Source organism: Salmo trutta, chromosome 19 (assembly GCF_901001165.1).
Source record: "Salmo trutta chromosome 19, fSalTru1.1, whole genome shotgun sequence".
Taxonomy (NCBI): domain Eukaryota; kingdom Metazoa; phylum Chordata; class Actinopteri; order Salmoniformes; family Salmonidae; genus Salmo; species Salmo trutta.
The window spans coordinates 4,567,375-4,585,246 of record NC_042975.1 but is presented as its reverse complement, the minus strand read 5'-3'; the positions used below and the strand labels follow the sequence as shown (position 1 = coordinate 4,585,246).

Here is a 17,872-nt window from a genome sequence, read left to right as displayed (position 1 = left end):
TCTAAGAAGCGGTAGATCTGTTCTATTTCTATGCTTTCCGTTCTTAACCTGTTCGTACGCCAGCTTCAAACAGCTGTAAAATTAAATATTTTTGGTTATGGAAAATACATTTCCACAGCGGTTTAGATGGTTAAATGATTCTCTACACTATACTTTGTCACAAACTGAAATTAGGTGAATCATAAGACTTTTTGCAACCAGGAAATGGCAACCAGGAAATGTCAACCAGAAAATGGCAACCAGGAAACGGCAACCAGGAAACGGCAGAACGATTTCTGCATGGTGCATCTGCAAAATCCACTTTAATCAGTGTAGATGAAGGGGGTGGAGCCCGATTCAAGAAGGATTTTTAAGCCTCGAGACAATTGAGATGAGACATGGATTGTGTATGTGTGCCATTTCAAGAGGGTGAATGGGCAAGACAAAATATTTAAGTGCCTTTGAATGGGGTATGGTAGTAGGTTTGTGTCAAGAACTGCAACGATGCTGGGTTTTTCCACACTCAACAGTTTCCCGTGTGTATCAAGAATGGCCCACCACTCAAAGGACATCTTGACAACTGTGGGAAGCATTGTAGTGAACATGGGCCAGCATCCCTGTGGAACGCTTTCGACACCTTGTAGAGTCCATGCTCTGATGAATTGAGGCTGTTCTGAGGGGGGAAAACTCAATATTAGGAAGGTGTTCTTAATTTTTTGTACACTCAGTGTAGGTTATAGACAATGTTCTAGTACAAGTTCAGTCATTCCTTTCAACCATGATATGTTTTGCCCTTACCGGTATCAATTAGTATGGACCTTTCATCCTTGGGACTGACACATTTTATACTGTTACGTGTTCTCTCTCTCTCTAGTGAATATTCTTCATGTGTGATTTAAGGGAACTGATCTGACTAAAGCATTTGTTACAATCATTGCAGCGAAATGGTTTCTCTCCAGTGTGAACTCGTGTGTGGCGTGTCAGATCACCAGACGTTATAAAGCCTTTTTCACACACAGGACACTTATAAGGTCTCTCACCTGTGTGACTTTTCATATGTTGTGTCAGACCTCCCTTCCAAGTGAACTGTTTGCTACAAATGTTACACAGATATGGTTTCACACCGGTGTGAATTCGCTGGTGGCATTTTAGAAGACTTGATGTTGTACAGCATATCCCACATACAGGACACTTAAAAGGTTTCTCCCCTGTGTGAGACATCATATGACGAGACAGGCTTCTGCTATAAACAAACCGTTTGCTGCAGATGTGGCACTGATGTGATTTCTCCCCTGTGTGATTCTTCATGTGTTCTATTAGGGTTCCCTTCCAGGTGAAGGTTTTGCTACAAACCGTGCACAGAAAAGGTTTCTCTCCTGTGTGAATTCTCTGATGGATTTTTAGCGAAGAGGCCCACCTGAAGCCTTTTCCACATACAGGACATTTATGCAGCTCTCTCTCTCTGTGAGTCTTCATATGCACCCTCAGGTAACTCATAGTTCTGAAGCTTTTGCCACAGTCGCTGCAGAGATACGACGTTTCCTCAGATTGCTTTTCTTTTGCAGTCTTTCCACAGTGATTCTGCTGGTGGCGTTTCAGAACACTTGAAGATGTAAAACTTTTCCCACATACAGGACACTTAAATGATTTCTCCCCTGTGTGAGTCCTCATGTGTTCCGTCAGGTGTCCACTCAGAGTGAAGCTTTTGCTGCAAACGTTGCACTGATGTTGTTTCTCTCCGGTGTGGATTCGCTGGTGGAGTTTGAAATAAGCCGATGACGTGAAACACTTTCCACATACAGGACATTTATGCAGCTCTCTCTCTCTGTGAGTCTTCATATGCACCCTCAGGTAACTGATGGTTCGGAAGCTTTTGCCACAGTCGCTGCAGAGATACGACTCTTTCTCTGATTGATTCTCTTCTGGCTTCCCTCCACAGCGATCCAACTGGTGGCGTTTAAGAACACTTGATGATGTGAGGCCTTTTTCATATACAAGGCACTTAGATGATTTCTCCCCTGTGTGCGTACTCAAGTGTTCTGTCAAGCTTCCCTTCCACATGACGCTTTTGCCACAAACTTCATGATGACAAGGGTCATCTTCGATTTCACCGTGTTTTTTTAGAGCAGAGAATGATATAAAGCTTTTTTCACATACAGAGCACTTATAAAGTTTCTCCCCTGTGTGAGTCATCATGTGCCTGACCAGATGTCCCTTGCGATAGAAGCATTTGTCACATTCTTTGCACTTATGTGATTTCTCCCCTGTGTGATATATCTGGTGTATTTTTAAAAGACTTGCACTAGCGAAGCTTTTAATGCACACAGGACACTTAAATGATTTCTCTCCTGTGTGAGTGCTCTGATGTACTTTATAATTGGGTAAGGTGTTAAAGTCTGTACTGCACACAGAAGACTGATTGGGTTTCTCACCATGAAGCATCTGGTGTTCCTTTAGACTGCATGGTTTCCTAAAGCCTTTACTGCACACAGGACAGCTGTATGTCTTTGCACCTGGGTGAGTAGTCCTCATATGCTTGTTGAAGTAGTACTTGCATCTGACTGATCTGCCACCTTTTTGGCACTTAAGTGATTTCTCCCCTGTGTGAATTACCTGATGATAATGAAAGGATTTACAGCACGCAAGACATTTCTGTCGTCTCTCTTTCGCACCTTTATGGTGTAGTTTAAGACTGATTAATGAGATAAAGCTTTTATGACAGAAATAACACTTGTATGGTCTCCTGCTTGTGTGAGACTTTAAATGTGCTTTCAGCTCACTGGTTGTCTTGGCCTTAGCGCAGACTTGAGAGCTTTGTTTTTTCTTTTCCCGTGTTCTCTTTGACCTTGACGGTAGTTCTTCACTCTCGTCTTCATCAATACTTACAATGATTTCACTCAGAGCTGAAGAACAGTGTGGATTTACTGTAGAGAGGGGATGAAAGTGACTGGTTAGTTGTGATACTTTGTAATCCTCGTCATCCAATGCTGATTGGGTCTGTTCAGTTGTGTTGCCGGGTAGAGAGTCCGTCTTGCTGTCCTGGTCACAGTCACTTTCCACACAGGGAGGAATAAATATCAATTGTACAACCTCTGTGGTAGCAGACCTAAGTCTTTGAAGCTGCTCTTCCTCCTGACTGGTCCTGAGTTCCTCTGTAATCTGTGTGGGCTCTGGGTCCTCCTGCCCCGGACTGGGGCTCCACTCCTGTTCACAATGCTGCTGCTGCTTAGGGGAAACCTCCTCTTCAGGGAGAGTTAGCTGCTGGGGCTCTGGAGAGAGAGGAGAATAAATAATTCATTCATCTCTAGGTTGAATATATCCAGGTTAGGACAAGAAGAGGATTCTAATATCCCATAATTCTTTGCATAAATGAGAATAAGACAAAAAGCCCTACCCCTGGCTACAAATTTGTTGCAGGATTATTTTATTTTTTTATCATATTTTCTTTAAACTTTTAGAAAAAGCTGTTGCACAGCAACTCACTGCCTTCCTGAAGACAAACAATGTATACGAAACGCTTCAGTCTGGTTTTAGACCCCATCATAGCACTGAGACTGCACTCGTGAAGGTGGTAAATGACCTTTTAATGGTGTCAGACCGAGACTCTGCATCTGTCCTCGTGCTCCTAGACCTTAGTGCTGCTTTTGATACCATCGCTCACCACATTCTTTTGGAGAGATTGGAAACCCAAATTGGTCTACACAGACAAGTTCTGGCCTGGTTTAGATCTTATCTATCGGAAAGATATCAGTTTGTCTCTGTGGATGGTTTGTCTTCTGACAAATCAACTGTACATTTCGGTGTTCTTCAAGGTTCCGTTTTAGGACCACTATTGTTTTCACTATATATTTTACCTCTTGGTGATGTCATTCGGAAACAATGTTAAATTTCACTGCTATGCGGACGACACACAGCTGTACATTTTGATGAAACATGGTGAAGCCCCAAAATTGCCCTCCCTGGAAGCCTGTGTTTCAGACATAAGGAAGTGGATGGCGGCAAATTGTTTACTTTTAAAACTCGGACAAAACAGAGATGCTAGTTCTAGGTACCAAGAAACAAAGAGATCTTCTGTTGAATCTGACAATTAATCTTTGGTTGTACAGTCATCTCAAATAAAACTAAAGGACCTCATCAGATTCCAGAGTAACGCTCTCTCTTTTGACAAACATATCAAGAATATTTAAAGGACAGCTTTTTTTTAAATCTTCGTAACATTGCAAAAATCAGGAACTTTCTGTCCAAAAATGCAGAAAAATTAATCCATGCTTCTGTCACTTCTAGGTTAGACTACTGCAATGCTCTACTTTCCGGCTACCCGGATAAAGCACTAAATAAACTTCAGTTAGTGCTAAACATGGCTGCTAGAATCTTGAGTAGAACCAAAAATGTGATCATATTACTCCAGTGCTAGCCTCCCTACACTGGCTTCCTGTTAAGGCAAGGGCTGCTTTCAAGGTTTTACTGCTAACCTACAAAGCATTACATGGGCTTGCTCCTACCTTAACGATTTGGTCCTGCCGTATATACCTACACGTACACTACGGTCACAAGACGCAGGCCTCCTAATTGTCCCTAGAATTTCTAAGCAAACAGCTGGAGGCAGGGCTTTCTCCTATAGAGCTCCATTTTTATGGAATGGGCTGCCTAACATGTGAGAGACGCAGTCTCAACCTTTAAGTCTTTACTGAAGACTCATCTCTTCAGTAGGTCCTATGATTGAGTGTAGTCTGGCCCAGGGGTGTGAAGTTGAACGGAAAGGCACTGGAGCGACGAACTGCCCATGCTGTCTCTGCCTGGCCGGTTCCTCTATCTCCACTGGGATTCTCTGCCTCTAACCTTATTACAGGGGCTGAGTCACTGGCTTACTGGTGCTCTTCCATGCCGTCCCTAGGAGGGGTGCGTCACTTGAGTGGGTAGAATCACTGACGTGATCTTCCTGTCCGGGTTAGCGCCCCCCTTGGGTTCGTGCCGTCGGGGAGATCTTTGTTGGCTATACTCAGCCTTGTCTCAGGATGGTAAGTTGGTGGTTGAAGATATACCCTCAAGTGGTGTGAGGGCTGTGCCTTGGCAAAGTGGGTGTGATTATGTCAGTCTGTTATATCTGGAGTATTTCTCCTGTCTTATCCGGTGTCTTGTGTGAATTTAAGTATGCTCCCTCTAATTTTCTCTCTCTCTCTGAGGACCTGAGCCCTAGGGCCATGCGTCATAGACTACCTGGCCTGATGACTCCTTGATGTCCCCAGTCCACCTGGTCGTGCTGCTGCTCCAGTTTCAACTGTTCTGCCTGCGGCTGAACTGTTGCACCCTCTACAACCACTGTGATTATTATTATTTGAACATCTTGGCCATGTTCTGTTATAATCTCCATCATTATCCCGGCACAGCCAGAAGAGGACTGTCCACCCCTCAGAGCCTGGTTCCCCTCTAGGTTTCTTCCTAGGTTCTGGCCTTTCTAGGGAGTTTTTCCTAGCCACCGTGCTTCTACACCTGCATTGCTTGCTGTTTCGGGTTTTAGGCTGGGTTTCTTCTGTACAGCACTTTGTGACATCAGCTGATGTAAAAAGGTCTTTATAAATACATTTGATTGATTGATGATATTATAGGGTATAATTTATTTTAGAAACATATTTTTAACTACAATTTATTAGCACGCCATTTTCACATAATAGATAATGATATGTATGGTGCTGGAGATATTTAAAATGAGTTGGAACAGTGCCGGAAATGTTCTTTAACTACTTCAGGCTAATCAAAGGGATACTAACGTTAGCCAACTAGCGTTAGCGCAATGGCTGAAAGTCTACAGGTAAAGTAGCATTTTTAGACTTCCAGTCACCTGTAGACTTCCAGTCACCTGTACAATTCTAGTCATTCCGCTAACGCTAGTTAGCATTGGCTCGCAAAACTACCACCAAATTCCTTCATACTACATGCAGAGACATAAAAATGGTATCCACGAGTTCATCTGACTCTGGGTAAGTAGAACAAAAAAGGCTTAAAATGCCAAAATCTCACAGTATCCCTTTAACACTAACCTCGTCCCCAGGCTCGAATTGCTGTCGCATGGAGCCTGGTAACACCGTGCCACAAAAGTGGAACTTGAAGAGGTGTGTGGTTAGAATGAGGCGGGAGCGCCCGCTACACTAGTATTATATGGGACTTCTTTTTTTTTTTTTAAATGACAGAAATCACTAATCAAAATAAAATGTATCACATTGACCATATTTTTTGGGAAGCCCTGAGCCCTCGATTTTTGGGAAGCCCACGAGTTCAGGCATATAAAACTTAAAATGTGAAAACTAAATTCACTTCCTTGTTTAAATCTGGTGCTTTGAAGCCCACAATGTAAGGGGGAGGTTTTAATTGTTATGCTAGATGTGATAGACAGAGAGATCCACCAATTAAAATCAACGTCTGTTTTCACCGCTCGTGCCATAGACTCTCAGTCAAGTCCCATTCTGAGGCGCTGTGGAAGCAGACATCTTGACAGAGCGAGTCAAGTTGGTGAGCCAGACTACTTTTAAAAAAACACAACATTTTATGGAATAGTATTTTCTACTAGAAGTGCTCAGAAAGTGACTTTTTGACCTGAATACCAAAATATTCAGGAGATCGAGGTGCTCCAAGTTGACCCATTTTGCACCCCCCCCCACCCTAGCAAGACGATTGCATATCTTCATCACTGAAAAAAGATAAACAGCTGAATTTGATATAATTTAAAAGTTTACAAAAAAAAAACAGGGCTGTCAAACTGTTTTAGGATAGATTTGAAAAAACATTTTTTTAAATAAAAATTGACATTTTTTCATGCTTTTTTACGTCAGTTATCATTAAAAAAAACGTTAAAAATAATAACCATCATGTTTATTCAGTATATGTTGTAGCTTAGAACCTATTTGACATCGTCTGAGGTGTTTGTATTGTTCCAGCCATTGGTTGAGACATAGCATGCTCTTGAATACAGGGTGGGTGCCATGTTTTGGCTGACATTTGGTACCACAAAGATGGTTAGATGGTCCACACATCAAAGAATGTTGACTTAAGTGGGAATATCCATTGTTACAAATGAAATTGTCAATCTTCTGTAGGAAAACTATTGAAACCATAGAAATAGAGATAATAGAACAGGACATTCCCCATTCAAGTTGACATTTGACGGTGGGTGGACCGGCCATCAAACTGATAGTAATTGGAGGTTAAAATGGCAATGGTGTAAGCAGCTAAATTGCAGAGTTTGAAGGGATAGGTCCATTCTATGAATTCCATTTCTATGATTGAAATGACACCCTGTATTCAAGAGTATGCTGTGCCAGTCTCAACCAATGACTGGCACAACAAACACCTCAGATGATGTAAAATATAATAAGGGGAAAAAAATGAGCTATTAAGATTGGGTCAGTTGGAGGAAATAAAAGTAAAGAGCTTGTTGTCAGCAATACTTTTCATATATAAAAGAAAAGTCAGCAAAAAGTTAATCAGGATGCTAAAGTTAGTGGGGAAAAAAATGTGTTGAGTTGAAAGGTGTATTAGAGTTAATTTCCTGTAATTCTATACATTTCGCCATGGGGCGTACATTTTTGTTGTTGTTTAACAGCTAATTTCCTGCAATTCTTTGCAGTTTTTAATATATCTGAGTGAGAAAGACCAACAAAAATCAATGGTGCCACCCCCGGTCGGTAATTCGACCATGATTACTACAAGTTTAGATAGTGTAACCAGCTAACTTACCAATATGAAAATCGTTAGCGGACATGGACAAATTGAGTGACTTTCAGTAACTGACATAAGAGAAACTGCTGATGCACAACCAACATTTTCAAAATTGCACCTAGTTTTTTCTACTATTTTAACTCCCCCAACTGAGTTTTTTATTTATGGGGGGGGGGGCTATTTAACCTGCTAACATTTGGGGTGGGTGGGGGGGGACATGTCCCACCTGACTCATACACCCCTGGAACTATTGTTTGGGGTGTCTGAAATGCATCGGATATAGGAAAGCATCAGGAAAACATCGGGGATGAAGAAAAAAATGTAATTTGGGACAGGGCCATCTTTACCTACTAACTCCACTTTAGGGACAGGGCCATCTTTACCTACTAACTCCACTTTAGGGACAGGGCCATCTTTACCTACTAACTCCACTTTAGGGAGGGCCATCTTTACCTACTAACTCCACTTTAGGGAGGGCCATCTTTACCTACTAACTCCACTTTAGGGACAGGGCCATCTTTACCTACTAACTCCACTTTAGGGACAGGGCCATCTTTACCTACTAACTCCACTTTAGTTGACTGAGGAACGCTCAACTTCGTTCTCTCACACCGAACCCAAACTGGCGTGCATAAATGTATTTTGTCCCCCTACACCAAACACAACACACAGGTTAAAATATCAAAACAAACTCTGAACCAATTACATTAATTTGGGGACAGGTCGAAAAGCATTAAACATGAAGGGCAATTTAGCTAGCTTGTTTGCACTTGCTAGCTAATTTGTCCTATTTAGCTAGCTTGCTGTTGCTAGCTAATTTGTACTAGGATATAAACATTGAGTTGTTATTTTACCTGAAATGCACAAGGTCCTCTACTCCGACAATTAATCCACACATAAAACGGTCAACAGAATCGTCTCTAGTCATCTCTCCTTCCAGGCTTTTTCTTCTCTTGACTTTATATTGCGATTGGCAACTTTTATAAATTAGGTGCATTACCGCCACTGACCTCGTTCGTCTTTCAGTCACCCACGTGGGTACCTGCTTCTATTAACCAATGAGGAGATGGCATGTGGGTACCTGCTTCTATAAACCAATGAGGAGATGGGAGAGGCAGGACTTGCAGCGTGATCTGCGTCACAAATAGAACTGACTTTCAATAATATAGATTTCTACATTTATTTTTGCAATGCTCGCGGTGTAGTCAGCCTGTTATAATTGAGGCGTAATTGAGTTTTGATAACTGGTCGCCGGATTTTCTAGCAACAACATTGAGTCACCATCAGTCGATTCTTGTAAAAATGTCCATTCTGAAAATGCTTACCTTTACTCAGGGGCAGGATTGGAGATTAACACCCGCCAAATGTGGGTATATTTTGTCATTGGCGGGTAAGAATGTCCATTTCATCAGCCACGTTGGCTTGTTATAACACATAGCATTTGGGAACAGTAAATAAATAAAAAAATAATAATAATCAAAGCCCACGTAGAAGTTGGTCGAATTGACAAGGCTACTAAAGTGTGACTCTGTCCTCGTGTTTCTTTGCCAGTTACATCACTTTTGTTCACATTGGGTTGTTTTTCAATGTTAGTTGCAGGAAAGTCAAACTATCTGCTGCTAGGAAGACATCGCAGTCAGATGCATTTTTCCTTCACAGACATCAAGTGCCCAAGTTACTATGGTAACGGCCCGTCCCTTAAAGGGGCAGCTGAACATTTTTGTCTCGCCTAATGATTGTGCTTGATTGAGCATGGATCACTCCCAAAAACGTTTATTCATGAACTTTGTAATTTCTTACTAAAAATACTCAAATATTTTTAAATTGTTCTCCTAGATTTATTTGTGTGCTTCCACATTTCTACTTAGGAGCACATCATGTACTCCTTGTAAAAAATTGCAACGTAAAAACTATAATAATAAATAATCCGTTTCACTAGACTTGGGCGGTATCCAGATTTTCATATCGTCATTCCAGGATATTACCGGCATAGCACACAAGGGGGCTCTAAAGTCACAGGAAAATAACATTTGGCATCTATTACCAGAATGCTAACAAAATTAGCACAAACTAATAGCGAAATCACAGATGCTGTTAGCACAATGCTAACAAGCGAAAACGAATATAAACTAATTGCAAAGACAGGCAAATCAGGCTCAAAGTTATACAAGCATAGCTAGTAGCTACTGAATGGCATTTTCAGTGAGTGTGGACATTTACAAGCAACACCGAATGAGAGAAATTGTGCAAATGAACAAAGTTGTGATGCATGTTTGTCTGAAGGATGGTAGAGGATGTAGTCTAACGGTATATCTAGAACCAGACTACAAGAGGCCATGTCAAAATACCAAGACAGCCCCGACGGAGAAATTGTACAATGATTCCTCTGCAAGTGCAAGTCACAAAGCGCGAGCTCTCAAACACCATAACGTGGCGTTAACAACAGATTGTTGGATGTCTATAAACACTCATGTCAAACATCACTGCATCGAGCCATTACATTGATAAGAAGTGGGACATGAAGTACGTACAAAAAAAAAAAAAAAAAAAAAAATGCATGAAATGAATGAAATGTATGCATTCACTACTGTAACTCGCTTTGGATAAGAGCGTCTGCTAAATGACTAAAATGTAAAAATGTACTGACAACATGGAGGAGAGGCACATAACAGAGAACCTAAAACAGCATCGTTGTTGAGTGGGTGGGGGACAGTAATTAAGTGGGCACCATCTGGTAGGATTTCCACTATTTACCACAGCCACAGTCAAAATTGCTATTTCATGAAAATAAAAATGATATTTTTGGCCTTAATATAGGCATAATGTTATCAGTGTGATTCGGTTTAAAATCACATTTTAAGAAGATACATTTTAGAAATAGGCTTTTTGACTTTGTGGCTGTAACTACCGACAACCGGTAGGTCGTTAACCAGGACTGCGGTAGATTGAACTGCATTGCCCCCTAGTGGTCATACGCAGAACCACATCTGAATTGTAAATTCTCCTCATTTTGTGTTTTATACATTTTTTACCTTAAAAAATAAATAAAAAACGGCAGTTTTAACATGAAGAGAAATTATAAAATTGTCTCATCCCTAGTCTAAACTTTTCAGAATTGGGCCACTTCCTCATCAGAATTGGGCCACTTCCTCATCAGAATTGGGCCACTTCCTCATCAGAATTGGGCCACTTCCTCATCAGAATTGGGCCACTTCCTCATCAGAATTGGGCCACTTCCTCATCAGAATTGGGCCACTTCCTCATCAGAATTGGGCCACTTCCTCATCAGAATTGGGCCACTTCCTCATCAGAATGGGGAACTTTAGCAACGTTTTCATTAGGAAACTGCTAGAACAGGTATTCCCCTGGGGGTATTCTGGGATACGCCAAATAACAATGTGATTTTTTAAATCAAATGTTAATTTTTTAAAAAAAATGTATTCACATTTTTAAACAGTCCATTTATATTTTCCAACGGTGCTGTACATTTGGGTGAGTTTTTTTTCCTCACCCGAGTCGCCTCGTTTCACTGCCAAAAATGTAACCATCTAGTGTTCAGCGAAATAACAACACAATGTCAAATACAGGTAACCCAGTACTAAGGCCCGCGTCCATAGAGACACATACCAGCTCTACTGGTAGTACGGCTACTAGTACTGCACCTGCTACTACCAGCAGCACTACACCTGCTACTACCAGCAGCACTACACCTGCTACTACCAGCAGCACTACACCTGCTACTACCAGCAGCACTACACCTGCTACTACCAGCAGCACTACACCTGCTACTACCAGCAGCACTACACCTGCTGCTACCAGCAGCACTACACCTGCTGCTACCAGCAGTACTACACCTGCTGCTACCAGCAGTACTACACCTGCTGCTACCAGCAGTACTACACCTGCTGCTACCAGCAGCACTACACCTGCTGCTACCAGCAGCACTACACCTGCTGCTACCAGCAGCACTACACCTGCTGCTACCAGCAGCACTACACCTGCTGCTACCAGCAGCACTACACCTGCTACTACCAGCAGCACTACACCTGCTACTACCAGCAGCACTACACCTGCTACTACCAGCAGCACTACACCTGCTACTACCAGCAGCACTACACCTGCTACTACCAGCAGCACTACACCTGCTACTACCAGCAGCACTACACCTGCTACTACCAGCAGCACTACACCTGCTACTACCAGCAGCACTACACCTGCTACTACCAGCAGCACTACACCTGCTACTACCAGCAGCACTACACCTGCTACTACCAGCAGCACTACACCTGCTACTACCAGCAGCACTACACCTGCTACTACCAGCAGCACTACACCTGCTGCTACCAGCAGCACTACACCTGCTACTACCAGCAGCACTACACCTGCTGCTACCAGCAGCACTACACCTGCTGCTACCAGCAGTACTACACCTGCTGCTACCAGCAGTACTACACCTGCTGCTACCAGCAGTACTACACCTGCTACTACCAGCAGTACTACACCTGCTACTACCAGCAGTACTACACCTGCTACTACCAGCAGTACTACACCTGCTACTACCAGCAGTACTACACCTGCTACTACCAGCAGTACTACACCTGCTACTACCAGCAGTACTACACCTGCTACTACCAGCAGCACTACACCTGCTACTACCAGCAGCACTACACCTGCTACTACCAGCAGCACTACACCTGCTACTACCAGCAGCACTACACCTGCTACTACCAGCAGCACTACACCTGCTACTACCAGCAGCACTACACCTGCTACTACCAGCAGTACTACACCTGCTACTACCAGCAGTACTACACCTGCTACTACCAGCAGTACTACACCTGCTACTACCAGCAGTACTACACCTGCTACTACCAGCAGTACTACACCTGCTACTACCAGCAGTACTACACCTGCACCTGTCAACAACACAAGTTGTTCTGCTTCCACGAGCACATCCAATGCTAGCATCAGTAATTCTACATGTTGTTAGCCCAGCTAGCATGGACACTGACAGTTGTGAATCTGATGCAGCCGAAGAGCTACTGCCCCCTTACCGGGGAAAGCACCGAACAGACGGGGACGTTGTACCATCAAAGAGCCGCAAATATGATGAGAACTACATTGATTTGGGCTTCACATATATTGGGAGTAGTGTCTTTCCTCAGTCACAGTGTGTTATACGTACAAAAGAACTCTCTCACAACTCGATGAAACCTTCACTCTTGAGCAGACATTTAGAAACAAAACATGCCAATTTGAAAAATAAGCCACGGAAGTTTTTTGAGCGAGAATTAAGATGACTTGAGTAGTAAGACGTGTATAAAAGCAACAGATACCATTAACAAGAAGGGGCTAGAAGCGTCTTATATGGTGAGCTACCGAGTGGCTAGAACAGGCAAGCCCCATAGTATTGTGGAGGACTTCATTCTTCCTGCTGCCGCGGATATGGCTGGGACAATGCTGGGGGGGAAAAGGCCAACAAAAAAACTATAAAGACAATGCCTTCATCAAACAACACTGTTTCACGACGCATCAGTGACATGGCAGGAGAAGTTTTGAAACAATTACTGCTTTGCATACAAGCCAGTGAATTCTGTGTGTTACAGCTGGATGAGTCAACAGACGTGGCGGGCCTGGCACAGCTCCTGGGATGTCTGTTACGTTTATGGGGGGGTCAATTAAGGAAGACATCCTCTTCTGCAAACCACTGGAAACCAGGACAACATGAGGATATTTTTAAAGTACTGGACAGCTTTGTGACATCAAATGGACTTTGGTGGTCAAGATGTGTTGGTGTCTGTACTGATGGCACAAAAGCCATGACAGGGAGACATAGTGGAGTGGTAACACGCGTGCAAGCAGTTTCTCCCGACGCCACCTGGGTCCACTGCAGCATCCACCGAGAGGCTCTTGCTGCCAAGGAAATGCCTGACAGCTTGAAAGACGTTTTGGACACTGAAAATGGTTAACTTTGTTAAAGCAAGGCCCCTGAACTCTCGTGTATTTTCTGTACTATGAACTGATATGGGCAGCGACCATGTAACGCTTTTACAACATACAAGGGGTAAAGTTGACGCGTTTTTTTTAAATCGAGAGACGAGTTACTGACCATAATTTTTCACTTGTCTGACCGCTTGCACTATGACGAGTTTCCCACATGACTGGCCTAGCTGGGTGATGTTTTTTCTCGCCTGAATGATCTGAATCTAGGATTGCGGCTATGATTAAGAAGTTGGAGCTCTTCTCTGTCTGCATTAACAAGGACAACACACAGGTCTTTCTATCATTGTATGATATTTTTGTGAGCAAATGAACTCAAGCTTACAGACAATGTCAAATGTGATATAGCAAAGCACCTGACTGAGCTGGGTGCGCAATTACTTTCCCCGAAACGGATGACAAACAACTGGATTCGTTATCCCTTTCATGCCTCCAGTCCACTTACCGATATCTGAACAAGAGAACCTCATCGAAATTGCAACAAGCGGTTCTGTGAAAATAGAATTTAATAAGAAGCCACTGCCAGATTTCTGGATTGGGCTGCACTCAGAATATCCTGCCTTGGCAAATCCTGCTGTTAAGACACTGATGCCCTTTGCAACCACGTACCTATGTGAGAGTGGATTCTCGGCCCTCACTAGCATGAAAACTAAATACAGGCACTGACTGTGTGGGAAATGATTTAAGACTGAGACTCTCTCCAATACAACCCAACATTGCAGAGTTATGTGCATCCTTTCAAGCACACCCTTCATTAACCTGTGGTGAGTTATTCACAATTTTCAATGACCAAATAAGGTTTTATATGTAAGATAGTTAAATAAAGAGCAAAATTATTGATTATTATTATTATTGTTATATGTGCCCTGGTCCTATAAGAGATCTTTGTCACTTCCTACGAGCCAGGTTGTGACAAAAAAAATAAAAATAAAAATCACACTCATTCTTATGTTTAATAACTGTATCGTATAGTGTGTCTGTGGCAGACTTACAATGATGGCAAAAAAAACACATTTGAGAGCTCTCTGATCCTGGTGCTAGAGAGGGTACGCTGTTGGTGGTTGAATGTTTGAAGGGGTCCGGGACTATAAAAAGTTTGGGAACCACTGCGCTAGAAAGATCCATCCTTGTCTCATAAATACCACTCTAGTGCAGATTCAGCGGATTGAGACACGTCCAACGGTTCTGTTCACGTACACCAGCGATCGGCTGGTCGACCACCAAACATTTCTGTAACGATAAAGCCTTGCGTTCCTATTTTGTTATTTGTTTTTCGCGCTGTTGGCAGTAGATGCACTTGATTCAGCAGCCGGATTCAGCAGCAGCAGCCATATTCAGCACTGTCAACACTTTGTTCAACACCTTTATAAGCCATAAAATGCACCTTCTCCCTACTTCCACTCACACTACAACCAGCACTGCAGCTGTAATGAATGTCTACAGCAAATTGTTCCCATAAACTGCCATTGTTATTATTAGTAGCATGTCTTTTTTTTAATATCAAGGAATCATCTTTCTCTGGTCATAGGAGTAACAACATGAATTGGTGTGTAAAGGCAGAAATAACGCAGTGCGACTTCATCAGCTGAAAGACTGACCGTCCCTCCACTCAGAATAGGGGACAATGAGGCAGTCTCACCGCTGCTCACTCCCTCCCTCCCTCAGACTGATCATCAGATATAGGCCATCAGTCCAGTAAAAAAAGAAGCAAATGATTATGCTCATTTAGCTGTGCATCACAAGTAATAAAACAAATGAACCATTAGAATGAATTAAAATTCATTTCAAAATGGTCTGAGAAGAGCAACATTAGCAGGGTAATTAAATTATAGCCAATACGCAGTGATAATATTTTGGACCTAAAACCTACTGCACAAACCTCATTGCTACATAGCAGTTTTTAATTGGTTAATGTTGCACAGGTTTACGTTTTTTTATTTGTTTTATTCATGTTTTAATAGAAAGAAAAAAGTCGAAGTGTTCTTGACTCAGAAAAGGTTGGTGAACACTGACGTGCACGGTTCCGTACGGCAATTAATAAAGCGCGGTGTAACTTATTTGGGTGAAATCTTATATTATCATCATCATAGGCTCTTTATCATTATCGACATGTAACGACAAAATATTGGCTAAATATCCCACATTCTAATACTTGATACCTGGACCTCGTTCATTTGCCAAAAGTTATCGAACAGTGCAGATACAAATGTAAGGAATAGAGCCGAGCTGATTCCTTATTTTTGTTTGTTCCGAAACGTTAGGTGATGAAGACCGAGACCCTAGTGGGAACATGATGGCAGTGGTACATATTAGGCTGACCAATAAATAGTGTGATTCAGCAATCAAATGTTGAATAACTTTACGTTAAATCAGTAACATGATTTTTTTTTTAAATCACTACAAACCTGCTCCTAAATGACCCAGAAGAAGGTCCCGTAGACGATCGTTTTCTCCCTGAAACTCTGTGATCGTCTTTTCCACCACAACAAATATCTCAAATGCCGCTGTTGTTAGCCGCTCCTGGTACTCTGCTAACGTCTTTTCCGACGAACCAAATATATCAACAGCCGCAGATATTAGCCGCTCGGTGATAAACACATTTAACAGCTGTAGTTTGGACATTTTTGATAAAACACAATGAATTATACTACAATTTAGACGCCCTTCGGCTTCAAACCATCACGTTTCTGCGTTACTTATTTCTCACTCAAATGTCTTCTTCCGAGGACCAAGGTAAATTCACTTCCGGGTTGGCGAATTGGGTGAATTCGATTGTGCTGAGTCGCGGGGCTACTGGGCAACGGCCCGTTACATCTTCGGGCAAAAGCGGAGAGGGAGGAGCAGGAGTGCCCCTTCGCAAGTCAAAAAGTAATAATCTGTGCCTCTTGGTCATTTTGTCAAAAAGGCAGCAGGTTCGGCTCCAGGCATAAACGGTCGCCTGCCGCTGGGGGGGCTCCGCTGCCTTGTTGACAAAATGACCAAGAGGCACAGATTATTACTTTTTGAGTTGCGAAGGGACACTCCTGCTCCTCCATCCCCGCTTTCGCCCGAAGATGTAACGGGCCGTTGCCCAGTAGCCCCACGACTCAGCACAATCGAAATTGAGTCGGGGTCTCAATGTATTGTTGTTAGAGTAGTAGAATACACAAGGTGTAAATTCGAAATGTGGTTGTGCATCCGTTTTTTTTTTTTTTTTGTCAACATTGACAATCACTCAATTAGCCATGTCAGTGAACAATTTTTAAATTGGTAGTTAGTCTAGCCAGTTATCTAAACTAGTAGTAAACATGGCCGAATACTGACTGGACATGCAGGGCACGTGCCCAAGGGCCCTGACCTCCAGAGGGCCCTGACCTCCAGGGGGCCCTGACCTCCAGGGGGCCCACATTGGTTAAATAAGAATGACAGATCTACAACTCACGTGTGAATTTCAGGTAGCCCAAAATGTAACATTGCACCTTTAAAAATCGGCAATATTGTGTCATTGTTGAAAGCTTAGCCATAGAATACCATATAATAGGGCAGCTATGATTTTGGATTGTAACTTTGCTGATAGAGGCATCAGATTGCACCCACACAACTAGAAAAACGGTTTAAAAAAGATTTGTAGATACAGGGCCATCATAGAATTCACACATTAACCCCACGGAAGTCTTTTCCCAATATGGCTGCCAAACTGCTTAATGGGGTCTTATTAGATAATTTGACATGATCATACCTGTATGAAATATAATTGTAGTATGGCCAAAAATATCTTTAAAATGTTCATAGTGATGTAGAAAACACAATCAAGTGATCCAGGTGTGCCAGATTTATACACACACTGCCTTCGGAAAGTATTCAGACCCCTTAGTTTTTTCCACATTTTGTTACGTTACAGCCTTATTCTAAAATCGATGAAAAAACACACAATACCCAATAATGACCAAGCGTAAACATGTTTTTTAGACATTTTTACAAATGGATTTAAAAAAAAGAAAATACAGAAATACCGTATTTACATAAGTATTCAGACCCTTTGCTATGAGACTTCAAATTGAGCTCAGGTCCATCCTGTTTCCATTGATCATCCTTGAGATGCTTCTACAACTTGATTGGGGTCCACCGGTGGTAAATTCAATTGATTGGACAAAACAAGCTGGTTAACAATCGCACAACAGGTGCAATAATCAAGAGCCTA

General features: G+C 42.4%; 1 protein-coding gene across 3 annotated transcripts; it reads right to left on the bottom strand.

The window, feature by feature from the left end:
• Positions 1 to 691: 691 nt before the first annotated feature.
• LOC115153857 (zinc finger protein 665-like) lies at positions 692 to 16,410 on the bottom strand. Of its 3 annotated transcripts, none has more exons than XM_029699477.1 (3): positions 16,098 to 16,410; positions 3,070 to 3,248; positions 1,903 to 2,903 (listed from the first exon to the last, which is right to left on the bottom strand). In XM_029699477.1, the coding sequence occupies exons 1-3, from the start codon at positions 16,312 to 16,314 to the stop codon at positions 2,901 to 2,903; spliced, it is 399 nt and encodes a 132-aa protein (XP_029555337.1). In that variant the 5' UTR covers positions 16,315 to 16,410; the 3' UTR covers positions 1,903 to 2,900. The 3 variants fall into 3 exon arrangements, with proteins under 3 accessions (XP_029555335.1, XP_029555337.1, XP_029555336.1); XM_029699476.1 differs by having other exon boundaries at positions 3,086 to 3,248; XM_029699475.1 differs by having other exon boundaries at positions 692 to 3,248.
• Between the last annotated feature and the right edge of the window lie 1,462 nt (positions 16,411 to 17,872).